Raw genomic sequence first — 27,346 nt, 5'->3', positions numbered from 1 at the left:
TGAAATTTATTATATCATGATATGGACCCTTTAACTATAATCTAAATCCTGAATTAAAAGCAAACGCCCTTAAATCTGGTCCTGGAATCCAGTTATCAGTCCTGGATTTTGTAACAACTGGTAGTTTAGTGAACTGTTCATCTAACATTGGCGAAGTAGCGTCATAGCAACCAGTGATTACAAAATCCAGGACCGGAAACTGGATTCAAGGTCCAAATTTGAAAGCTACTGCTTTAGAATAAAGAATCAGTTTGTCTTTAGACAAATTTTAGAGCAAATTTAGAGCAGATTTACTGCTGTTATACTGATACAAATAAAAAGAAAACAGCAAACTAACGCTTTGAGAAAATAAATAAACAATTCTGATCAGATGTAATGAAACTAATTAGGTTGTTCTTTACAGAGTTCATGAATAAGCACATTCCATATAGACCCAATACTTAGGTAATAGGTTGTGTACAAGATTATGATGTATAATACACACATTAATGTGCTCTGGAAAATGCTTAATTCATTTAGCTACCGCTTCATTAAGCAGCAATGAGTTAATCAGTTAATTACCAGCCACTGACTTGATATGGATTAATAAGAGCATTATAACATCACCCTCCTAAAGTGCTGTCTGAATTTCTTGCAGGTTCTTTTCCAGCCCAATGAACAGAGGCAAGGGCGTGGCCTGACTATTTCTGCTGGTCAGATAGTATATGGACACACACATATTAGAAAACAGTTTTCCGGAACCCTCTTTGCACCACTTCTTGTATCCTAGTGGACCAAACTACCTTTGGGCATCTTTAAAATCCAAATTAGGCCGATGTGCCTAGTTTTTAATACCGAAACAACAAAGACATTGGAAAAGTAACAGCACTTCTACTAATAGGCATGTTTACTGTGCATGGCTAACTCAGTGCTAAGCCTAGGGCAGTCGTGGTGCTATTTCAGCTATTCCTGCCTGGGGCTTTAATGGGCTTTAATGCTTTTAGTAACACAAGCGCACGTACCTGCTTTCCTCCCATCGACTCAAACATCTTCTCCAGCTGAACCCGAAGCTGTTGGATGTTGTTCAAGAGGATGCAGGGCTGTCAGGAAAACAAACAGAACACAAACAAACAAATCATTTTAATGATTTATTGATTTTTTTCCCTCCTTTGCTCATATCTGCACACGCCCAAGCTCACAATCCCTCAGCCGAGGCAAACGCATCTGGGCATTGTGGCAGTGCAGAGTGCTCGGTTTAAGCAATGCAAACTGATGTCTCTGTGTTTGTTGTTGATGATGATGATTGCGATGATGGAAGCTGCTCCTTCTCACATTCTTGTGCACGCAGTCATGAAAGAGATGAGTGTTTCCTGCACATTACAGACCGGAGTCATGTAGAAACCTTAAATAATGAAACCCCTCACTTCACTGAGGGGTGCTTTTATTATGCAAAAATTCAGGCATGCATCTGAAATACAGAGACTTTTAAAAAGTGGGTGTGGCCTTCATTGTTTCCTTAAAGAGGTGCACACTTTGATAAGTAACTATTTTGATGCAAGACTAATGAGAATCTTCAGGGATTCTGCTGTGGTTTAAGGTGTGTGTGAGTTATGCAATTGTATGTCCTGCTTAAAATCCAGAAAAAAAAATGCAGGGGAGCAATTTTGGCCCTTAATATCTCCACAACGAAGTACATCAGATCCTTCAAATTTTGACATTTATTACTCATATTACAGTAAACTTTTGCCAACTAGGTATATTTCTTACACTAATAATGTTTTCTGATTTATGAGCTCCTAAAAGTGAAAAAAGACAGAAAAAAACAACTACATTTCAAACGCATATGGCATCATGTCTTATAAAGGTTAGAAAAATCGAAGCCTGAAAAGGGCACAATATTGTTTATATAATCATAATAGTAAATATAAATTTTATATTATATATAATATTAAACAATTAAATATAATGAAGTGATTTGCTTTTCTATGCCAGACACAACTTTATACTGTCTATCAGATGATATGCTAGCAGATAGAAGGTGACTGTTTTCCGCTCCAACTCTAATGCACAAAAATACAACTCTGTATTTTTTGTTTTGGTGGTTAATTAAACTACCAAATTAATTAATAACTGATGAAATAATTTAAAGAATAATCACTGAAAAATTCATTTTTCTAATATTAATATTTAAAAAGTTATGATATCAAAGCCTGTAGCATTTTAAGCAAAAAGGAAGACTATAGCAATTGGCAAAAGTCTTTATATCACAGAAACTAATAAAGATAAAAGCCTTATATTTTGCACAATATCCACTGGGCTCAGCAACATTATTTCCTGAAAGTATTAATCAAATTGGTCAGTCAAAATGCAGCCACTAATTCCACAAAAATTATCCATACCTCTTTTGTCCTAATCAAGTACTTTTGTTAGTAAGTACTTAAGCAAGTTGTTCTTCAGTTTTGCAGTTTTTGCAAAGAAATATTGCACAAACAACTTTCTGTTTAATGTGTTTCTGCAAAATGATAAAGTAATCCTCATTTATTCATAACATATTACCAAGCCATGGGTCTTCAAACTTTTGACAGGTACTGTACGCCTGCTGACATTTGCGAATGAGACAGAGAAATATTAATCAATCTGGAAGCTCACAACGACAATAATATAAAATTCTGCAAACACATCAGAGGGGTTAATATGACACGTATGGGAGGTTCCTGGCTAATTACCATTCATATGTATATTCTCTTCCCCCACATTAGTCCAAAGGTCACATGCCAACACTGTGATAAATGTGACTCAGGCAATGAAAACGAGATCCAGAGCCTCAGCACTAATGAAATCAATTAGTATTCTCAATAATGACTGGGGGGAATTGGTGGAAGTGTGCGGCAGCGACAGGGCAATCTGAGCTGACCATTTTGTGAGGGCATATAGTAAATTACACTCACACTAATGAACACACACATTACACAGGTGGTTCTCAGACCCATGAGAACCCTGTACTGAGGATCTTTGTACGCCCCCAGCTCTAACACAACAACATGAAGCTCTCAATAATTACCTGATGACCTCAGATTGGCGTATTACCGATGTTCATGTCATATATGATGCGTAGTTTGGAGTTTTGATGATGGGCTGACTGAAATGTTTTTGTTTTTTGTTGTTATCTGGTACAGAAAGAAGGCAGATTGCTAGTGTTACTGCTAGGAAGCTAAATACCTTTATGCAGTCATATAACTGCAAGAGTACTGAGTAATGAATTACTCAAACGACAGAAATGACTCATCTGATGAGGAGAAACCAAGCAAAAAGCTAAAGTTAGCAAGACAACTGACCACTTCATTGAAACCAACTCCTTGTATATACACTCACTGTCCGTTTTATCAGCTCCACTCCAGCAGCACTGCTGTGTCTGATCCACTCGCACCAGCACACACTAATAAACCACCACCACGTCAGTGTTACTGCAGTGCTGAGAATGATCCACCACCTAAATAAAACTTGCTCTGTGGGGATCCTGTGGGGGTCCTGACCATTGAAGAACAGGGTAACAAAGTATCAGAGAAACAGATGGACTACAGTCTGTAGCTGTAGAGCTACAAAGTGCTCCTATATGGTCAGTGGAGCTAATAAAATGGACACTGAGTGTAGATACAGTAACATGGTTTTATGGGGATTCCCAGTGGTCATATGATGATATTTGTGTGATGCATGCTGGGAATTGTAGTGCAAGAACACTGATGAACAAAAACATGAAACATGAAAACATAAAAAGCTATTAAATTAGGAAAAAAATATCATATTAGCTATATTAGATTCACAGAAACATGCAGTGCATATGTTCCCCATGACTGGAACTGAGGAGCACAACACTACGGCATGACTTGCAGCGCTGATTTATTGAGCATATAGAATTGCGAAGGCAGAGATTAAGCTGACGTGTTTTGGCTCTGAACTAAGCTGTCAGTCACGCAGAGGGAGATAAGCTCAAAGAGCAGCTCCCAGTTTTGACACAGCACTGTGATGTGCGTCTTTAATTAAGGGCCGTGTCTCGGTCTCTCTTCACCAGTGGCTCACAGCTAGCAAATGCTAAATGTCTCATTCCGTCTTTACTGAAAACGCTAGTGAGACGGATCATTACGAACAAAGACATTCTGTAGGATTCGCAGCATAAGAGAAACATCTCGAGTGTCGTTGCTCACTGCTGTGAGAAAATGAATGGAAGAGTTAAAGTGATGGTTTGGTAAAAAAATCTAATTTATACTAATGTAGTCAGTCAGACAAGACACGTTTAGCATCTGAAGTTTGCTTGCTGGTTTTCTACCTGGAGCTACTTTGCAGCTAATGGACAAAGTTCAGGCCTGTTAGCTATGCTAACATACTTTAGTCCATGTTTATAGATAACAGTGTGTCATATAATATCAGAAACCACATAATCTGGTCTATTAGAGACACTGAACAGCTCCACATGTTTGAGGCAGCTGTGTGATTATTTAGGCCTGCAGTTAGCACCATGCTGACTGTTAATGCTAATGATCTTCCATTACTAGCTACATTAGCGTCATAGCGCCAGGTCTAAAAATAAAGAAGCAAACTTCAGACAACAAATATGTCTCAGCTGACTGACAATAATTGAAGTAAATTAGATATAAATTAGTTTTTTTTACCAAACTATTGCTTTATATTGACCACACAGTGCAGAAACAGTGGACTGTGTTGGCCGATGTGGATATAAAAGCTCTGGGTTTCCGTTCTATTGTGCCACATTTCATTCTGTTGTGCCACATTCTGTCTCAAATCGGGGCCTGACACCGCACCCCCAGCATCCTAAACCACCAGGATCAGCCGTGACGTCTCACTGCGGGCTGGTCTCCATGGCAACATGAGGGCGTGCGCCACGGCCGAATGGGATAGACACTAGTGGTGCACTGAAATGAAAACCCTTGACCAAAACCAAATTTAGAACGCACTGGAATGACGAACTGAAGCTGATAACCAAGAGCTGGATTTAATCAACCGTTGCATAAATTATATTCACACAGTTTTTGTTGAAAACTGTCTCTTTAACCACTATTCTCATTACCACTTAAATGATTTGTAATATTAATATGTTTAATATTATATTCTGATACCGTGTTATAGTTAGGGGTGGCTTTTGAAATTAAATTCTTTATGGTACCAAATTTTGACAATATTATAACTATTAATATTTATATTAATTAATTAATTATTAATGTTAATATTAATAATTAATAAAAAGTATTGAAAAAGTCAGTCATTCAATACCTAAGTAGACACCCTTTCAGTCTTATCAGCTTCAGTGAGCCAATGAGAGTGCTTGTTCCAAAATCTATACTGCTGATTGGCTGTCTAATAAATTAATAACATTGCAATAACAATGCATGATGTAAGTGTAGTAAAAACTGTACACTGGAATGGTTCAATACTAGTGTATACTAATGTGTATACTGTGCATATGTTTAGAGTCATATATATATATAAACATAGTTTGTATGTATATGTTTTTTCATATATATTTTTTGGTACATTTAAGTACTACAGGGGGCCTTTTCACTCACCGATGCACCTGTGTAGATGTGATGTGGCAATAGATTTTATATCGATATACGCCTCTGTTTGTGTCTCGATACAGTGTACGACAGTGGAGGGAATGCTTGCTTAAGCGCATACTCACCACTTTCTCTTTGCTGAGGTGGGAGCTGAAGTCTTTGGAGATGATGGCAGCGTACTGCAGGAGAACTTTGTTGATGGTCTGCAGTGACAAAGCAAACAGAGCAATCTTACAGTATAATCATACAATAAACAGGGAATGTATCCATCTAATGAGAGGAGTAATCAGTATAATCAGTTACAGCATCTACATGATAAAACAGGTTATAGGACCAGCAGCTGTTCTGCGAGTCAAGCCTGGATGATGCAAACACTCAAACGCTGCTGAAGAGTGCTCATATTCATATTCATCAATATTCATCACTCTCTAAAGATTCATTAATAACTTTTAAACTTTTCACCAACAATCGTCAAAGCTCCGACTGTGGGAGCTAAATAAACACGATTGCAAACAAGTAAATGAGGTTGGTGATTATTTGTCACAGTCGATAAACAGGTGAACGCTTTAATCCATCATCTGAGAGGCGGAGGCCCACAGAGCTCTCTCTCAACCTTTCTCTCCTCTCTCTCTCCACTTCCTTCTCACTCTCTCACTCCCCTCCTCTCTTTCTTTCACTCTCTTCTTTTCCTTCTCTCTCCTCTCTCTATCCTGCTTCTTTCTCTCCTTGCCTCTCTTTTTCCTTTCCTCTGTTTCTCCATTTCCTTCTCACTTTCACTCTCTCTTTTCTTCTCTTTCTCCTTCCCCCCTTTCTCTCCCTTCTCTCTACCTAATGCTACTTCTCCTTTTCACTTTCTCCCTCCCTCTCTTCTCTCTTTGTCTCTCTTCCCCTTTCCTTTTCTGTCTTCTCTCTCTCTCTCTCACTCTATCTCTCTTACCTGTCTCTCTTTTGCTGTCTTTATCTCTCTCCTTTTCCTTCTCTGTTCCTCCCTCTCTCCTCCACTTCTCTCTCAGTCTATGTCTCTGAGTCTCTTTCTTCCCCTTTCCTTCTCTTTCTCTCCTTCCTTCTTTTTCCCTTTTCTTTTCACCCTTTCCTCCTTTCTCTCTCTCTCTCTCTCTCTCTCCTCTCCCTCTCTCTCTCTCTGATCTCTTATTACAGCTCTCTGCTCTACAGTGTGCTCTCTAGGCTCTGTTCAGTGCTCTGTGTGTGGCTGCATCAGGCTGTGCATGTGTGTGTGTGTGGTATATGGTGGTGATGAGGAATTGCTCTGCCCTTTCCAATTCATTTGCATTCACTACAGACAGGCTGGAGAACAGCGCTCGATGGATGTGTTGGGATTACACACTCGCCCGTGTGTGTGTGTTTGTGTGTGTGTGGTGTAATCAGACATGGAGCACGGAGCTCAATTTATGAGCACACAGAATAAGAACACACTCTTCTGACAGTAAATGACATTCAACCCTGCTGGTAACCTTTCAGTGACAACCACACACTCGCACATGTACACACGCACTCATACACAGGAACCACTGCCTGACTGCCCTGTGTCATCTCCTTCTCTCTCTCTCTCTCATTTTCTATAACATCTTCTATTGTAGTTATGACAACTTTGAGCCGCTGAGTAAGTTTTACTTCCAGTTGACCCACAGCTTCTCTGAAGGAATATCAAGGTTTACAACACCTACGCCTGCCCGATTGTCCAGCGCAGAGAAAACACTCTGCAGAGCTGAAAATCACAGGTCCAATCAGGGGAGCTGACATTCAGCCACAGGCTACTTTCAACAGTGAGCAACGTACCTGATACGGCCTTCATTCATATTTATAAGCCAACACTCCCAATCTAGGCAATCTCGTGTTGTGTGCTGGATAACATCAGTAGCGTAAGATGTCTTTTAAAATGTGGGTGCAGCAGGAGAATTCAACAAAGCAAGAGGGTCATTCTCTATTTGGAGGGGAAACCATGTCACAAAGGTCGCAGGGCTTAAAAGGATGCTTAAAATACCAGGCACAGCTCCAAAAGTCAGTATGTAAATTTACACAGTTGACCTAAGATTAAAAAAAACTTTTCCCTTATGATTTCTCTGAGTTTTCACAGTCGCTCTGCATCTGTAAAACAGCTCATCACAAAACCAGTTTTCAACACTTGAGGAACCATTTTTAACATAAAACAATATTTTTAAGAGGTTTAACTTAAGAATTTGTTTAAAGATATACAGATTCATGTTTACTTTTTATATCATTAATGTTATACTACATTTAAAAATATGTATTTTATTTAAAAAATCATTGTCACAGAGATTTTGATCACTGGTGTTATCAGGACTTTTATATTACATTTGTATTGAGTCCACACTCACTCACTATATTTCACACATAACTTCTATGTGTCACTGGTGTTATGTGCTTCAATGGCTAGGTAATTAAAATTTTGTGAAAATAATGCTTTACATATTTTTATCACTGATTTTAAATAGGTGCACAAGATCACCTGGCTGCCAATGAGTCAGCCAATTTATAAAATCCTCAGTTTTAACCAGAATGTCACTGGAGTCACAGTCACTGGTGTTACACCATATTCATATAAAACCAGTGACTGTAAAATATGTTTGGAATTAAGCTCTCCTTTTCGCATATATGATAATAGGAGGTGTTAATGGACATATTAAGATTATTTAGTTTTGGGATGAAAGAAACTGATTTTTAAAAAATGTATCCACCTTAATTCCCACTCCAAATGGAGAACGACCCGAGAGAAAAACTTTATTCTCTCATTAAAATACCAGTTTCAGTGGGTCAATTTTGACCCATCCAGACTGCAGATGAACAAAAGCTCTGTCGTCTTGACTCTGTTTTTGCACCAAAGATTAAAAGATCCAGATGTATGCAAAAGTTTGAACACCCCTGCAATATGTGAAATTGAGCATGCTGAGGTCTTTGAACAAAAAGGTCAGATTTTCCTGTAGTCTTATCTCTTCCAGTGAAGCTCATGTTCAGATGACTGTCAGGTCGATTTGATCTACTGATCAGAGGTACAAACTTACACAGTTCAGTTGCACACTGTCTTCAAAGCATACAAGGGACACACCACCAAATACTGAGAAATCCTGAAATTCATGTAACTTTAAAAGATTCTACTAAACTGTTTATATTATATATATTATTTATATATTATTTGTAAATCTGTATAAAATTAGAAAAGAATGCAAAATAGAAGCGGTTTCACCAGTGGTCTCAAACTATGGGCTACAGTATGTTAAATTCAGCAAAGAAACAGTTATTGTGTATTAAAATGTGCAGAAGTGTGTTCTCTGTAGAGGATGTGTTCACTGATTTTCACTCAGAAAATCAAAAAAAACGTTATCTGGGGAATCCAGAGATTTGCATGAAACAGTACAGTTATATATTATTATTATTATTATTATTATTATTACCACATAATCAAGTCTATTAGAGATTACTGAACAGATAAATTTGACTGTTTTTTAATGAATGACTCCACTGAGCATTTTTTTCTCCAGCTTCCAAATCCTTTAAACCTGTAATGGAGCCACATGAAGCGTGTGAGGGGTCCTGGTGGGTCTGAGTACTCACCTTAGCAAACCTGCACATGAAGTGAGCGAGAGCCTGTGGGTTTGGACACTCCAGCTTCTTAATGATCTCAAAACTCTGATTCAGCTGCGTGAACACGTCCACCACCGAGCAGGAGAACAGAGCATGCTCAGATGTCTGCTGGAACTGTGGAGAGAGAGAATTTCGTCATATAAGGCCTGTCTAATACTGATAAACTAACAAATGAAAAATAACCATGATCCATTAATATTTTATTATTGCTTTCTTACTAATCACAATGCATTTTTTACTATAGTGCAAAGTTTTAAAACAAGTTTACAGAGTGCTTTACAGTGACACTAAAAACAAAAAATATACAGATGAGAAAAAAAAATTAGAATAAATAAATAAAATTAAAATTTGGTAAAATAAATATGAAAAGAGAAAACAAAACAAATAATAAATAAAACTTAATAGAATTTAACTGAAAAATAAAAGTGTGCTACATGTGGCACGGAAGATATGTTTAAATTTGACCTATACTCTCTATTAATTACAAACCCATTTCCCCCCAAAGTTGGGACGCTGTGCAAAATGTAAATAAAAACAAAATGCAATGATGTGCAAATCAAGTAAACCCTACGTTTAATTGAAAATAGTACAAAGACAACATATCAAATGTTGAAACTGAGAAATTTTATTGTTTATTGAAATATATTTGCCCATTTTCAATTTGATGCCAACAACACGTTCCAAAAAAGTTGGGACGGGGCAACAAAAGGCTGGTAAAGTTGTGTAATGCTAAAAAAACACCTGGTGGTTGGCAACAGGTCAGTAACATGATTAGGTATAAAAAAGCCTCCCAGAGAGGCGGAGTCTGTCAGAAGTAAAGATGGTGAGAGGTTCAACACTCTGTGAAAGACTGTACGATCAAATAGGAGAACAATTTCTCAACATAAAATAGCAAAGAACTTCTGCTTTTCATCATCTACGGTACATAATAACATTAAAAGATTCAGAGAATCTGGAGAAATCTCTGTATGTAAGGGACAAGGCCAAAAAACAGTACTGGCTGGCTGTGATCTTTGGGCCCTCAGGCAGCACTGCATTAAAAACAGACATGATTCTGTAGCGGAAATCACTGTATGGACTCAGGAACACTTCCGAAAACCCTTATCTGTGAACACAGTTTGTCGCTGCATCTACAAATGCAAGTTCAAACTCTAAAATCCAAAGAAGAAACATATATATAAATAGGATCCAGAAATGCTGCCACCTTCTCTGGGCCCGAGCTCATTTAAAATGGACTGAGCTGAAGTGGAAAAGTGTCCTGTAGTCCGACAAGTCACATTTGAAATTCTTTTAGGAAATCTTGGACACCTCCGGGCTAAACACCACTCAGCTTGTTATCAGTACACAGTTCAAAAGCCAGTATTCATGATGGTATAGGGGGCATTAGTGCACATGGCATGGGTGACGTGCACATCTATGAAGGCACCATTAATGCTGAACAATAGATACATGTTTTGGCAACATATGCTGCCATCCAGACGACGTCTTTTTCAGGGAAGGCCTTGATATTTCAGCAAGACAATGCAAAACCACATTCTGCATGTATTACAACAGCATGGCTCCGTATTCTAATAGTCCGGTCGCTAACCCACTGAAAACATTTTGTGCATTATGAAATGAAAAATACAACAAATGAGGCCCTGAACTGTTGAGCAGCTGAAATCCTAACAGGAACGGGAAAACATTTCACTTTCTAATCTACAGCAGTGTCTCCTCAGTTCCCAAACGCTTACAGAGTGTTGATAAAGAAGAGGTGATGAGACACAGTGGTAAACAGGCCCCCGTCCCAACTTTTCTGGAACGTGTTGTTGGCATCAAATTCAAAACAGGCATATATTTTTCAAAAAACAATAAAATTTCTCATTTTCAACATTTGATTTGTTGTCTTTGTAGTATTTTCCTTTAAAATATGGTTTACATGATCTGCATATCATTACATTCTATATTATTTACATTCTGCACAGCCAGTGTGAGGGTTAGGATTAGGTTTTGGGTTGAGGTTAAGGCTACGTTTAGGATTAGGGCCAGACTGAGGGTTAGGATTAGGTTTTGGGTTGAGGTTAAGGCTAGGTTTAGGATTAGGGCCAGGATGAGGGTTAACATTACATTTTGGGTTGAGGTTAGGAATAGGATCAGTGCCAGGATGAGGGTTAGGATTAGGTTCTGGGTTGAGGTTAAGGCTAGGTTTAGGATTAGGGCCAGGATGAGGGTTAACATTACATTTTGGGTTGAGGTTAGGAATAGGATCAGTGCCAGGATGAGGGTTAGGATTAGGTTCTGGGTTGAGGTTAAGGCTACGTTTAGGATTAGGGCCAGACTGAGGGTTAGGATTAGGTTTTGGGTTGAGGTTAAGGCTAGGTTTAGGATTAGGGCCAGGATGAGGGTTAACATTACATTTTGGGTTGAGGTTAGGAATAGGATCAGTGCCAGGATGAGGGTTAGGATTAGGTTCTGGGTTGAGGTTAAGGCCAGGTTTAGGATTACGGCCAGAGTGAGGGTTAGGATTAGGTTTTGTGGTGAGGATGAGGTAAGGGTTAGGATTAGGGCCAGGATGAGAGTTAACATTAGGTTTTGGGTTGAGGTTTAGGCTAGGTTTAGGATTAGGACCAGTGTGAGGGTTAGGATTAGGTTTTGGTTTGAGGTTGAAGTTAGGAATAGGATTAGAGCCAGAGTGAGGGTTAGGATTAGGTTCTGGGTTGAGGTTAAGGCTAGGTTTAGGATTAGGGCCAGGATGAGGGTTAGCATAAGGTTTTGTGTTGAGGTTAAGGTAAGGATTAGGATTAGGTTCTGTGTTGAGGTTAAGGTTAAGGTTAAGGTTAGAATTAGGGCCAGGGTGAGGGTTAGGATTAGGTTTTGCATTGAGGTTAAAGTGAGGGTTAGGATTAAGGCTAGGGTGAGGGTTAGGATTAGGTTTGTGTTGAAGCTAAGGTTAGGGTTAGGATTAGGGTTTGTGTTGAGGTAAAGATTAGGATTAGGTCCAGGAAGGGTTAGGTTTGGGTAAGGTTGGGTAAGGTCAGGTTTTGCATAATGGAAGTAACATATTAATAATACATCTACTTAATGTAAGTAATGTATCAACAGGACATCTACTAGATATTTACTTCAATGTATTAGATGCTTCACTACTGCTACTTCACTGATATGTTGTTGATGTGTTACTGATAATCTGTTAAGTGTTTATTAATCATCTACCCCATCCAAATGAAGTGTTACTGGACATTTCTTTGCTGTCAATCTGGCAGTGACACTGAGTTTTGCATTAGCTTGTAAATACTGTCCACAGTTTGAGGTCTGAAATAACTAGTTGAACATCAGTCATATAATCTTCCCAATAACTTACTATCTTCTCCTGCACATGTTCTCAGATTGCAAAAAAACAATTCACACACACAAAAAAAAAGTATTCACACAAGCTTTACGCTGAAAAACCCTCTTCATGATAAGTGATTGTGGAAAAAAAGTAAAACCTTTGTTCCCCCAAGTGCTACTCTGTCACTTCCCTGCCCTGCTAATTCACAGCCGACAACAGCGAGCCATCTGCAATTATAATTACTAATGTCGCATATTCACGAATCAGCTAATACACAGAGCCGATATCAATTGCACCAAATGACTTTCTGTGCGCGCTGCAAGTGTTGTGGGCTTGAAGCAATTAACATATGAATCCAATCAGGGCTCGGAGAGTGGAACGAGCGATAAACGTGCGGCTATAAACGATGCTGGAGCTGTTAGGTAGCTCTGGAATACAATGGCAGCCATACATATTCATGCAACCTTGTTACTTCATTAATCCTCATCAGTCTAATGTGCTTTGGATTAGCGGCTGCTCATCTGACACACTGTTTTTGTATGGAAACTCAAGTGTAGGTTATTTTTTTTGGACAATAAGAGGAAATAAAGAGCACCATTTCCAGCCGAGCCTGAGAAAAGGGGTCGCTGCCTGTTAAATGTGGATGAGGCTTCATTACAGGAGCGCTTAATCCAAATAGTGTGGAACAGCTCATCTGTTACACAGGTTGTGTTAGCCATCCTCTAGACCTTCATCAATGGTCATTTTCTGACCACACAGCTGCTCCTGGCTGGATATTTATGGGTGGTAATCCACTTTCAACCTAGCAGCAACACTGATATGTGTCCAGCAACACTGCTGTGTCTGATACACTCGTACCAGCACCACACACACTTCTATATCAGTGTTACTGCTGTGCTGAGAATGGATCACCACCCAAATAACATCTGGACAACAGTGGTCCTATGGTCAGAAACTGACCGAGGATGAATGAGGTAGATGAGGAGAGGTGATAAACTGTGTAGCAGGTCTGTAACTGTACAACTTTACAGAGAAGCTATAAGCTAGGTGTCTCTAATAAAGTGGCCAGTGAGTGGAAGTACACTCTTAAAAAAGATGGCTCTCCAAGTGTTCTTTAGTCAATAGAATGGTTCTGTTTAGAACCATGAGGTCTATAGAGATTTTGTGCTTAAATGGTTCTTTGTATGGTGAAAATGTTCTTCAGATTGATGGAAAATGTGCTGTATATAGTGTATATAGAATGTTTTGAAAATGGTTTTATATACACTTTTAAAAAGATGCTGCTTCAAGGGTTCTTTAGTAAAAATGGTTCTATATAGAACTATGAACCCTCAAAAAAGTGTTTGCATGATGAAAGTGTTCTTCAGACTGATGGAAAGTGTGTTGTATCTTTTTGAAAATGGTTCCAAATAGCACCCAAAAGGGTTTTTCTATTGCTACGGTGTCAAGCTTGTAATGATAGAAGAACCCTAGTGCTATACAGAACCCTCTACAGCACATTCATTCATATTTTCCATCAATCAGAAGAACCATTTCATGATGCAAAGAACCCTTTAATCATGCAAAGGCTTCTTTGGTTGTTCATGGTTCTATATCGAACAATTTTCTTTACTAAGGAACCCTTGAAGGACCATATTTTTTAAAAGTGTAGGACCAAAACAGGTTCTACTACTGTCAAAAGCTTGACACTGTAACAATAAGAAGACCCTTTTTGGTGCTACATAGAACTATTTTCAACTTGAAGAACATTTTCACCATGCAAAGAACCCTTTAAGCATACAAATGGTTCTTCATGGGCTCTTTAGTAAAGACCTTGGTTCTATATATACACTTTAAAAAGATGGTTCTTCACAGGTTCTTTAGTAAAGGGTAATGTTCTATACAGAACCATTTGTTCTATATAAAAACATTTGCATGCTTCAATGGTTCTTTGCATGGTGAAATGGGTCTTCAAATTGATGGAGAACGTGTTGCATATGTTTCTGTATAGCACCAAAAAAGGTTCTTCTGCTGTTGCAACCTTGACATCATAGCAACAGAAGAACCCTTTTTGGTGCTATACAGCACCTTTTTCAAAAAGGTTCTATTTAGAACCATTTATAATACATTCCCCATCGATCTAAAAAATACATTTCACCAAGTACCTTTAAGCATGAACAGAACCATTCCTTTTACTAAAGAACCCTTGAAGAACCATCTTTTTTAAGTTTCCAATGAAGTGGACGCTGAGAACTCACCCCGTCTTTCTTGTCTCTCTCCAAAGCTCCGTTGAGGAAATCCATGGCGACGTCTTCATTCTCATCCAACCACTGGATGACGAAAGGCTCAAACCACCTGCAGAGAGAGAGAGAGAGAGAGAGAGAGAGAGAGAGAGAGAGAGAGAGAGCGAAACAGAGAGAGAGAGAGAATCAAACTCTTTCACACTGAGAATCCCTGCAGGCTTCTACCTCTATCTCACTGATCCATGAGCCAGCAACGTGCTAACTCTCTGTTGGAGGAGCTTCACACGCGGACTCTCCGGCTTACCCAGAAGGCATTTCTTACATCTAGCTTCTGTATGTGTGTCTTTAGCCCCCCCACCATCCACAATTATCAAGAGTCTTTTAGAAGGACTCCTGTGACACCTCTAAAGCGCTGCATTCAGACTCACTGGGCCACATGTGACGCCTTCAAACACCTGCGCATTAAAATTTATTACCGTCGATCTTGCCGACCGCCGGCTGACGGGTGAGTGTCAGCTGAGTGATCCAGCGATACAGGTCTAGTGTGAGTGCTGATGAATGTTTAAAGGAGTCTTCCATCTGCGGCTCCTCTGCTGCCTCCCTCAGGATCTGGAGCTCTGCTGACACTGTCTGGGACACATGAGGAAGCTCCGGGGTTGATGGAGCTCTTCGTACTCAAAGGAAACAAACAGCAGTGCGTGGCCTGTGTGGGCTCACTGATTCGGAATATTTGGCTCATCAGTTTATTTCGTAGATTATTCCAAAGCCAACAGGTGTCAGGATGCAGGAGTGTGTTGGTGTCTGAAGGCCTTCATTCACTATAACCTCAGCAGGTGTGATGGAGAGAGAGAGGCAATGAGAGAGAAGAGGGGGGGGGTGAGGGAGGTGAGATAGAAGGAATGAGGTGAGGTATGATAGAGAGAGATACAATAAGAGAGAGAGGGAGAGAGAAAGACAGAATAAGAGAAAAGAAGAGAGACAGACAGACAATAAGAGAAAGAGAGATAGAGAGAGTAGGAAACAGAGAAAGAGAAAGAGAGAATAAGAGAGACTGAAGGAGGGGGGAGAGAGAAGGATGGCAGACGGAGAGAAAAGTATGTGTGAGAGAGAAGCAGGGGAGAGAGAAAAAGAAGGCGGGGAGAGAGAGAGGGAGAGGGAGAAAGAGAGGGATGAGAGAAAGCAAAACAAGTGAGAGAAAGAGAAGGAGGAGAGAGAGAGGGAGTGAGAGAGAAGGCGAGGAGAAAGAGAGAGAAGGAGAGAAAGAAAAAGAGAGAAAGAGGTGAGAGAATAAAAGAGATAGCAAGAGAGAATGACAGCATAAGAGACAGAATAGAGAGAGAGAGAGAGAGAGAGAGAGAGGAAGGAGGGAAGAGATAGAGAGATAAGGATGGGACAGAGAGCGAAGGAGGTGAGAAAGAGGAAATGAGCTGAGGTAAGATGGAGAGAGTTAGAGAGAATATGAGAGAGAGAGGGAGAGAGAAAAAGAATAAGAGAGAGAATAAGGAGAGAGAAAGAGGGGTGAGAGACAGAAGGATGGCAGAGAGAGAGAGAGAGAAGGACGTGAGAGCGAGAAGCAGGGTAGAGAGAAAGAAGGACGGGAGAGAGACAGTGGAAAAGGGAGAGAGAGGGATGGGAGAGAGCGAAGCAAGTGAGAGAGAAAGGAGGTGAGAGAGAGGGAGTGAGAGAGAAGGAGAGGAGAGAAGGAGAGAAAGAAGAAGAGAGAGAAAGGGGAAGAAAACAACAGAGATAGTAAGAGAGAGAATAGTGAAAGCGAGAGAAAGAGACAGAGAGAGAGAGCGAGAGAGAGAGAGAGAGAGAGAGAGAGAGACAGAGGCAGGTGTGTAAGCAGCCCCAGTTACAGTGATTGCATCAGGGTTGCCAAGCCCTGTAAATTTACAGTTTAAAGTTTAAAAAAGGGGCACAAAAGCTTGTCATCCTGACACCAAACCTAAAATGAAGTGTTGCAGCAGCTGAATTTCATGTAACATTTTCCAAAAACATTCACCAGGACTGTGTATATTTTAGTCAATGAGGTCTAAACAGAGAGACTCAGAGTGGTTTGGTGTGAAATGGTTCAGATGTCTTCACAGTGGTGGTGATAGGAACCAGGGGTCGCCATGACTACAACACAAATATGGACATTTTATTTACTATCCAAAGCCATCAGTGAACCTACACGAGTCTTCTGAGTTTTTATCTGTGACGTTGATGATGGTAAAATAAAAATGAGTTTTTTTTTGGGTCTGTTTTGCACTGGAACACTCTGCATGTACCTCTCTGCCATAAATGGACTGTAAAAAATACTTTTTCCCTTTAAAACAGTGAGCATGTTAACATGCACTCAATAATCATAATCGGATTTCTGCATTATGTGATTATATAAATGGTCATGGATTTTAGCTCAGTAATCAGATTTCTCAGGGCGTGTGAACTCTTACTCTGATTTCTTTCGGATTTCTCAGTCTGCGTATGTGTGAAAACAGATACCGGAAATAAGCAAGCAGTGTTGCCACGAGATGCAGCAAAACATTTTTGGAGCGACGCTGAAACCACTACACGCTTCACGAAATGAAGGATATAAATATTCTTCATCTTCTAGATGACGTATGTTCATATTTTCAGGTAAAGTACAGCAGCACTTGAAAAAAGCTGCAGCATGGAGTTTGAGTTTTACGTTGTTTTCGTCACGTCATCTTCTGTGAGTTAATTGCTGGATGCAAAGCAGAATTCCGATTACCGTTCGAGTCATGTAGGCCCGGAGTTTCCCATTAACTGATTACTCAAGTGCATGTAAACATGTTGATGGGATTACTGACAAAATCTGATTTTCTGCAGTTATCGGATTATTTAGTGCATGCAAACACACTCAGTGTTTTAGACATCAGTCAGTGAATTCATAACCATGTCATGTAGTAACTTTCTGTGAGGGAGCTTTTAGAGGTGGACGTCTGGTTCCTATCACCACCACTGTGAACAACTCTGACTCTGTAAGTTTCCCTAGAATAGATCATTTCACATCAAATCACTCTGTATGACTGTTTACATCTTAACCACTTAATTATGTAGAAAGTTTGAAAACTCAGTGGAGTTTCCCCTCAAATTGAGCATGAAATCAGATACATTAGCAGGGAAACTGACTTCCAGCACAGTGGAATGTTTCTGAGACACGTTTGTGTTCAGCTTTAGCAATCCGGCGAGCCTGTCAGGTCATGCTAATTTTAAAGTTACTCGGCTAAGTAAGTTGGGCAGCTCTGAGGACTGTTTTCTGTTTGTGAATGTTTACAGTCTTGGTTCTTTTCCTGTGCTGGACCACTGGCTGCAGTTCATTAAGGAGCTAAAATGTGGTCAAGTCACTGACGCTGCCCAATTATCTCTCACAGGAAAAGCACAAACAGCAGCATCGCAGCAAACCAGCACAAACACACTATCACCACCAGAGTACCAACAGACACTCACATAATCGCAGACAGGTTCTGCTGTCCTCGGGCAGGGCCTCGACCGCTCGCCGGCAGGTAATGATCCCCGGGCTCTATTAGTTAAACTTATGTTGTGTGCGCTGTTGTAACTATGACAGAAACAGCAGCACGGCTGAAATAATGACTTCATAAATCCATGAATATGACCACTGAGTTTACGTATGATGACAGCAAGTCGTTTCTCATTAAAAGCCCTTCCCCAGCCATACGTCCAGCTATAAATCAGGCCTGGAAAGGTCCCCATTAAAAATGACCTGCCTGATAAGCAAAGCATATTGTGCGGCGGTTAAAGGGGAGAGATTGACTGTCTGTTCGAGAGAGAAGCTGCAACGGCACAGCTGTCAGCATGAAACTGAGAAATAAATAAATAAATAAATAAATATTCTGGGAATTGACCAGGAGTGAGAGTAAATGCAACATGGGAAATATAGTCCAAAGACAAAAAATAAACAATATAGTATGAACTCAGAATATTGGGTATTCTGCTGTCTAACACTAGCTCCAGGGGCCTGGCATAAACTGTGCTAAACATTGTTTCACGTCTTAATGCCCACAAGGCTGAAGTTATTTGGCAGCTTTGAGCAGCAGTTACATTCTAGCACCTGTATTTGTATTAAATTTGCAGAAGCCAACTTCAGCTTAATCAAATTTCTTAAGCCATATTCTCATACGTGCATCCTGTCCTCACCCCACTGACCGTCAGCAGGCCATCATGCTATCCTTAATCATAGTATTTTTACTTGTTACTGTATCTTTATTTAGGTTTAGATGATACAGATCTGTGCTGGTTATTTTGCTTCTTCTCCTATGTAGCTGAAGGCGGTAGGTTCCCTTTGTTCTGTTTGTTCTTTCTGAAGGTAGTTTGTTATGGAGAAAGGGTGGGCGAAGTTATCTTTAAATCTGTTCTCGCAAATAAAAATAATACAAACACTGTGTTTTCATGTTTCATGGTTTCATGGTTTAATATCTAAGTTAATGTTATACTTTCATTACCGTGAGCTTAATCATTTCCATCATTGTTAGACTACTTTTGGCCAATTTGGGGGTGCGTTGCTAAAACATAACCAGGTCGGGGTGCAAAGAGGAAAAGTGTGAGCAGGTGTAGGTCAGATCTGTGCTCAAAAGCAGCCAAATATTAATGTAATCAATAAAGTGCTGAATCTCAGTGTGTGACTGTGGGCGTGACAGCGCGACACGTTAGCAATCTGACTGGACATTTGCATAAAGTTCGTCTAGAATTAAGAGAACAGAAAAATCATGACATGATGTATGAGTTGTGTGTATATTGTTGTCTCGCCACATTATTGCATGTTATCACGTTCTGTTTGACTATTTACTAAAAAATCTAATAGAAAAAAGGCAAATCTTTTTGCATGACATCACCACTCACGTCACATACAGGCTGCTTAAAATTTCAGCACCCCCAACAAAACACCTTCCCACGTCCCTGGAGACCACCCTTCTATATTTAATTTCTGGTCAAAATGGGCAGTAATCACCTTCAGCAGAAAATATATATTTAACAGAAATTTTAATAAAAGCCTGAACAATTTAACAGCAGTATTTAGTGTGAGACTACTTTTCCTTTATTACAGCTTCCATTCTTCTCAGGAGACTCACTCTAGTCGTTTTATGAAGTCTAGTTTTGGACACTCTAATCTCCTCAGAAATATCTCCCGAAAAATGAATAACTTAAGCTTAATGGTCGTTTTGACTGTAAATTAAATGAATGAAGGGGGGTCTCTGACCTTTGCATAAAACTGTCTAATAAATATGGGGTGTCTTATTATTACATACAGGTACTTACATATCGCCGTTCACAGAACAAAACCCCGTATCTCCAAAATGGAAACTTTACAGTAGAAGGAAAAAAACATGCTTAACTTTTAATGTAAGTCAATGGAACCAGACTTTTTTCCAAGTCATTTTGGGCCGTTTCTTTTGGTCCATTCTTCATGAAATTTGCACACGATGAAAAAGACAACAGGTATTTTTTAAATTATGTCAAAACCTGAAAAACAACAAAAATGGAGATACAAGGTTCGGTTCTGACAGCCGCGATATATATAATACATACGGGACATTGTAATATATATGCAAAGTACATATAACACTTTTTTTAAAACAAGTGCATGTGTGTGTGTGTGTGTGTGTGTGTGTGTGTGTGTGTGTGTGTGTTGGAAATGTCTCTTCCTTTCACAGATCTTGTAACGGTACAATAAGCCCTGACAGTCCATTTAGCGGTGATGTGCTAACTGTTGAGTGTCATATCTCCCACAATCTCCTCTCCCTCTATCAGACAATGTAAGAGCATTTGCCACGGAGACTGATATTAATAAATAGCATGGCTAAAGCGGCTCTGCGCAGCCTTCTCTGCCATGCAGGAAAATCAATTCTACTGAAGGTGTGTTTTGATTGACAGGTGTGTCGCTGCGCCCCTGAGACTTCGTCCTCACTGTCATCCGGCCCGTGCCACACTCATAACTCTCGCTAATGGATTAGCTGCTGTTTCGCTGCCAGAGGCTGCAGGAGAAAGGAGAGCACTCTCCTGCTAACGTAACGCTGATATGTGATCTGACTCCCTTCAGAGAAAGGGTGAATGTACACTGGTCAAATAACATTGTATGTGAAAATAAGTGAACACATCCTCTACAGGGGCACAACTTTGGTTTTATCAAGAGAGTTATCAATGGAACTTTGAAAAGTTTACTGAAAATGAAAAGAAAGCTCCGGACACTCAAGCAGTTGGGTTTCAGGGTGGAATTATGGAGACTTTGAAGGGTCAAACTAGGTCCCAAGCTTATTACATATAACATACCAAGGCTTATTATTCAGTAACTACAGGGACTTCAATGCAAACTGGCTGAGCTATTCTTAGGTTAGAAAAGTGTGTAATAAAACTTTGGGCCTGCTGGTGGGCTCTGGCCTTTTAAGAGGTTGAAAAAGGACCTATTATTCTCATTTTCAATGTTATTAATTATTATTCGGGGTCTACTACAATAGACTTACATGCTTCAATTTTCCCAAAACACATTGTTTTTCTCATAGTGTACATCTCTATCACCCTCTGTCTGAAACACTCTGTTAGAGCTCCTATGTCTTTAAGACCGCCCACCAAAGAGCCCAGTGTGCTCTGATTGGTCAGTTTGCCCATTCTGTTCTGACTGGTCAACCGCCAGAGTGGCATCCTGCTACAAGTTCCACCCCTACATCACCGTGGCTGTTCTTACAATGGTGCCGGTTCTGCCGTATCAGTCTGAGCCAGAGTCTGTTGCTGAAAGTCCAGTAGAACAAGTTGGTAGAGTTGATCCACCTTCACAAGCTAGACTGGAGCAGGACCTTTCAGAGTTTATGTTTTCACTATTTTTAGTTCTCTGTGCTGTGTGAGGGCATGCCGAGCTTGCTGGCAGGCGGGGAAGAATACTGTGTTACGAGATGATGTCATCTTGTGACAAAGGAAAAGGGCAGGAATTTCAAAGAGGCAGCTCAGAAAAGTGGTTTCTGCATTCTAGAATTGATTGTATTTCATTTTAACAATATTCAAACAATAATGTGCTTATTTTTATTCAAAATTAAAGTCTAGGGACATTTTTGATGCTATATGAATAAATAAAAATCAAATCAAATAAAACTAAGCAAAATAAAAACCTTTGGTAGGTTGTTTTTGTTGTATAAATTGTCTATATAAACTGTTCCTCCAGTTACAATCGTGCATTCAGTGCATCTTTAAAAAATAATTTCTGAATAGTTCCAAATAACTCAATCGAATGTAATTGTGATTATATCTGAGATCTTATTTAGTGCATCTTGGTTATGGAAGGCATTGTCTGAAGTCCCCACTCTTCATTATCATAAGACTTCACTCAGCTTACTCAAATTTTTATTTTGTTGTTTACTTATTACATTTCTTTATTTATATTTTATTTTTTGTGCTGTTTTGATACGCACTTCTTGATGCTCATCAATTACCGTTTATTACTGCTTGTTTTTATTTTATGAATTTCTTTCACTCTTTATTTTGCTTATGTTTTATTATGCTATTCTTTGGTTTGTTGTTTTAATAACTCATTGTTGGTTGTTTATGATGTTTGAGTGAATGTCTGGTATGTCTGGGGTAGTTCTCACTGTGATTCTGATCAGTTTCTGACCATACTCTGTCATGCTTTAGGCATTAGAAAAGCATGTTGAATAAACTGTATTAATATTTTTATAAGCATTTCACGATGTACTGAATTGTTTCATTAAGAATGACAATGGAACCAAAAGTAATCACCCGTGTGTAACGTTTTTCCTGTCCTAGACTTGAAAGCTTACTTTCTGAATAAAAAACATCAAAAACCCATCATTAGAAGTCAGTGTGCAGAAACAGGCCAGTAAAAAAGTCAGCAAACATTCATATCCGCCTGACTACATCGCTCCTCATCACTAAGGAATACCTACAGTGAATATTCTGGTGGAGTCCCCTTGAAGGCCGGCAGGTCTCTCACATACTCGTTGTAGAACCATTTGACTTTGAAGTGCAGATTCATGTACTCCGTGCTCTTGCATAGACGCTGTTTCTCATGTTCTGTGAGGAGATAAACAGAGAAAAAAGAAATAAGGCCATCAGGAGTCACGCAAGGAGACACACTCCACATTTTCATTTCAGAGCAGCTTTGCTTCAGAAGTGTTAATGGGATCTCACAATGTCAAATTCAAATAAAAACCCACAAAATCAGGTCATATGAAAATGTGACGTTAGCACTTGGGCCTAATACCATCCCACAGTTCATTACTTATTAAAACTTTCATGTTAATCTGAACTGATTCACTCATCTTAGCTGCTGACGATCTCACACTGTAGACTCGATCTCACCTTCAAGATGTCAAGAGGCCAGCTGTGAGGCTTAAAGACACCCAAAAATGCTAGCATTGCTAATAATGAGGTAAGTGTGTGGGTGTGTGTGCTCTGCTGTAAGTAAGCTGGTGCACTATGGCTGCCGCTTTACATCGGTTTTTCATTAGTTTTGAATTGTTTGTGTGTATGTTTTGATGGAGTTTGCCATCATATTCACGAGGGCCAAGAGCGATTGTCCAGCTGTGGCTCAGAGGCTTCTTGTGCTGGCTGTTTGGACGACGCTACATCACAGCTATGATGCAGCCTGGACCAGCTGCTTGAGGGATGCTGTATTGTGGTTACGAGGCTCTCTGGACGGGGACCTGATCAGCGTGACATCACAGCCTGGGTTGGCTGCTTGATTGATGCTGCACTGCAGTTGTGGGGCTGCCTGGACCGGTAATGTTTGGCTACATGAGCAGCGCTACTACGTTGCTGCCTGGGCCAGCTACTTGGTTAACGCTGCATTGCAGCTATGAGGCAGCCTGGACTGGTGGTGTTCGGCTGCTGGAATATGCTGCCCCTACATGGCTGAGGACATTTTCGGCCTTCAAGGCTTCCTGGGCCGGCCTTCCGTGTGAGGCATCATAGTTGCGGTGTGAGACTTTCCCCCACAGCTAAGCACTCTTTACAGGCTAGCAAAGTGACTCTCTACCTTGGTCAGTGAAATCCCCCACTGCTAGCTGTGGGAACCATGGAGTTGCGTGTGTGTGTTCTGTGTTATGAATTATTGATTATGTATTATGTTACTTTCTTACTGTAAAACGTCCTTGAACATGGGAAAGATGCCATATAAATACAAGCGTTGACACAATCATGCTAATTGGCTCCATTGGCTCTAATTCATTAGCCACATGAGCATTTTTGTACTTATTACTTTTAGATAAAGCTTTTCATATTTGATTTTCTACATCATATGGTACATGAACAAGCACTGCATTTGAAAGACCAGTCACAATCCACAGCTAGTCTGTGTTTCAGTTCAGCTTAGCATTTATAATTGTTCTCTAGCAAAGAGAAATGTCAGTTTAGGGCAGTTTGAGGAGACAACAGCAGCAAAATTCACATAACAGCAGACGTAATACTGCTTGAAAAGCTACCATTGATGGATTTCAGTGCAGCATTAGCAACTGCTCATGAGCCACTTACAGTGTAATTCCACCAATTTTGTTCAATCAGTCTATTCTCAGGCACCAGGCATCTCAGTATGTTTCTCTAGAATCGAGAATTTCACTCCAAACCGTTCTAAATGAACCATTCTTTGTTTATATCTTAACGACTAAATTATGCAGAAATTTGGAAAAATTGTTCCAAAACCCCTTTAGGAAGACAAAATTGCCTGGCTGGCTAAAAATGAGAGATCTTTGTCTTAGTTATCCTGAGGACTTGAGGTGTGAGGCAGGGGATGATTGAACATCAGTTTCTATGACAAATATACCTCATGTATGGTCAGCAGGTCAAGATATCCCATAATGACCAAAACTAATAGGCTTAGCTGGGGCTTTATGCACTCATTGAGATCCGGAGACAAATCTTTAAGCCAGATTTGTGCTAGCTAATGGCCTGCTAACTCCATTGGGTTTGTGCCTGCTAGCCCCTCTGGGTCTGTCACTGCTAACACCCTGGGTTTGTGGCTGCTAACCCCCCGCACCCCTGAGTCTGTGCCTGTTAACACCCCTGAGCTGGTGCGGATCTCCGGTAGGTCTGGGGTGACTTTGGTAGGCAAGGCTGTGATAAGCTGTGACAGGTCAGATAATGAAAGTAGGGTTGGATGAAAGCAAGAAAAGAGCGAGAGAGAGAGAGAGAGAGAGAGAGAAAATGAGAGCAAGACAAAAAGAGCGAAAGGTAGAGAGGAATGATAAAGTAAGGAGAAGATAGACGAAAAGACAGGATGTCTGTGAAAGGTATTTTGCTTATTAATAGCTTGGTAATAGGCCTTTGGCGGTATTAAAGTTATAAGTTAAGGGCTTGAGTTAAGAACTTTAATGCCAAAGAGAGAATCCGAAATCACAGTCGATAAACAGAAAGAGGGAGTCAAAAACCAGAAAACCAAAACGGAGCAAAGGGACAAGGCAGAAATCAAGGTAATTAACAGAACACGGGTCATACATCGAGTAACAATAACTAACATCAGAGAAACGCTCGGTATGTACAACAAGGAGCCGATACTTCACAATGTGAGGTTACAAACAGGCTGATTATACACTGTGACAGGTGTGGTGATAGAATAGTGATAGGTTGATCAGTGAGAGTCCTGAGTCACGTGATGAGGCGGGGGGTTCTAGGAACCGTAGTCTGGAGCAGCCGCGTTGGCTGTAGTTTCAGCCAGGCCGGAGGGAGGCGTGACGCACCTCTATAATTCATAGACTATATTTCCTGAACCACTCCACTAAAAAAGCCCAGCCATTCAAGCATAGGTGCCCATAGCATACGCCCCGCCCCCTCACTAATAGGATCCACACAGATGGTTAGTTTTGATTATTGACAATGGTTTTCAATTTCTACACTGTATTAAACTCATTACAATCATTACACCCAGCACTCCAAACCCAAAATCTCTCCTGTCATCATGTGATACAGGAGATAATCAAACATGTTTGAAAATATTGAAAGGTGCATGCTCTCCTCTCATGCTACCAGATCATCCACCCTGTCAATCACTTCCAATAGAGCTGGAAAACTGCTCTAGGTCGTAAAAAATCACAGGCTATATCAGGCTAACAAAACACAGTGTAGGCCTGGCTTTAGCGTTCCAGAGATAATGGGGTCTCCTGACGACAGTGATAGCGTATCAGTATGACACCATACTGGACTTGAATTCTAGATCTAAACTTCTGAAATCCACAATCAAAGTCAGTGAGCTCCATTAGTTTTGTCCTGGAACTAACGTCCATCTGAAGTGGAACTGAAGTTGATCTCAGTTCATTAGCACTGAGTGAAGTGTACATTTGTCTGGTCCGCCTGGGGAGCTGGAGGCTCTATATAACGTCCAATGTTCCAGCGTGGCGAGTGGGGAAAATATTAATAAAGCCTGCATATGAAACACGCCTGTATGAATTATTTAAAGGAGTGGCTAACTAACTGCGGTGACTCCTAATACCTAACACAATCAGGCCAACAGGAGAAGCAAAACAAAGTGTTTCAATTTTGCTTTATGTTGAGCAAGTAGTGTACGTGGTAAGTGCTTATTTGTCTTGGGAGAGCAGTTCTGGCCGGGGGCCACTTTTCCTCCGTATACCTTTGGGGAGCAGGATGCATATCTGATATTGCTGTAATATGACTTGCCAACCAGCACTGAAATACATCAGCAAAGCATCTGTGACTGTTTTCACGTGTGGTTCCTTTTAAAAGAACCGAATTCTGTTAAAGTGAATCTTTTTACGAGGCTGAAATCAGCTTCTCATTTGCCAGCTTCTTGTTCAAAGTCTTGAAGATAAAGTCAGTTTCTCGCTCAAATTGTCCCGTTCCACCTTAAATGGTGCCGCAGTTACATTCTGGTGCCTCAGGTACCATTTAAAGCGGAATGGGAAAATTCGAACGAGACTTCTTGAATCTTCATGACTTTTTAGTGTTTGACAGTTTCTCGTTGCAGATTAAGTGTATCAGGAAACCAGCTGGAGTGATTATAAATGCAACAAAGTCCATTTGACTCTTTTTATTATTGATGTTCGTCTTAAATTTTCATCTTCGAGCAAAACTGGACCCAGACTGGATAAACTGTACTCAAGGCCATGGTGGAATACTTCAATAATGGTAACCTACTAAAAACCACTAAACGTTATTGTTGTTGATGACATCATCTTTGATAGAAAAAATATTTAAATGAGCATTGTACAGGGAGATTCACTCGAAAGAGGCCCTGAATATTCTGTTGTAACTCCCGTTAGGATGAAGCAATCTGAGCCAAAAAAAATACACTACATGCCTCGACGTGTGTGCAATCGATTACATTTTCGGACGACCTCTTCATTTTGTTTTAATAATCCACGAATCAATCAGACCTCAAAATGAACCACAAATCAACGGTTTCAGAAGATGGTCTGAGTGCGGTTTGTTTGTGGGTCTGTTTAGAGGGGTCTGAGTTCATTTGACGCATTCACAACTGCAAAAGAAACTATAACTGAGAAAAGTGTAAAAATATATTATATATATCACTGTGGTCGGAACAAAACCTCATATCTCCAAAATGGTAACTTTACAGGAGAAGGAAAAAACATACTTTACTTTGAATGTAAGTCAATGGAACCAGACCTTTTTTCCAAGTCATTTTGGGTCATTTCTTTTGTTCCATT

The 27,346-nt window shown here is 40.1% G+C and overlaps 1 protein-coding gene across 1 annotated transcript in view; it reads right to left on the bottom strand.

Annotated features, from left to right (window-relative positions):
* The window catches only part of LOC118818061 (protein unc-13 homolog C-like), a 284,943-nt gene that overhangs the window by 65,024 nt on the left and 192,573 nt on the right, over positions 1 to 27,346 (bottom strand). The window contains exons 18-22 of the mRNA XM_036585171.1: positions 22,619 to 22,745; positions 14,718 to 14,814; positions 9,141 to 9,284; positions 5,675 to 5,752; positions 1,002 to 1,079 (exon numbers count right to left, since the gene is read on the bottom strand). Coding sequence (XP_036441064.1) covers positions 1,002 to 1,079; positions 5,675 to 5,752; positions 9,141 to 9,284; positions 14,718 to 14,814; positions 22,619 to 22,745 — 524 coding nt within the window. The remainder of the gene's footprint in view (positions 1 to 1,001; positions 1,080 to 5,674; positions 5,753 to 9,140; positions 9,285 to 14,717; positions 14,815 to 22,618; positions 22,746 to 27,346) is intronic.

The sequence above is a fragment of the Colossoma macropomum genome, unplaced genomic scaffold (assembly GCF_904425465.1).
Source record: "Colossoma macropomum unplaced genomic scaffold, Colossoma_macropomum, whole genome shotgun sequence".
Classification (NCBI taxonomy): domain Eukaryota; kingdom Metazoa; phylum Chordata; class Actinopteri; order Characiformes; family Serrasalmidae; genus Colossoma; species Colossoma macropomum.
This window is presented reverse-complemented; position numbering and strand designations above follow the sequence as displayed.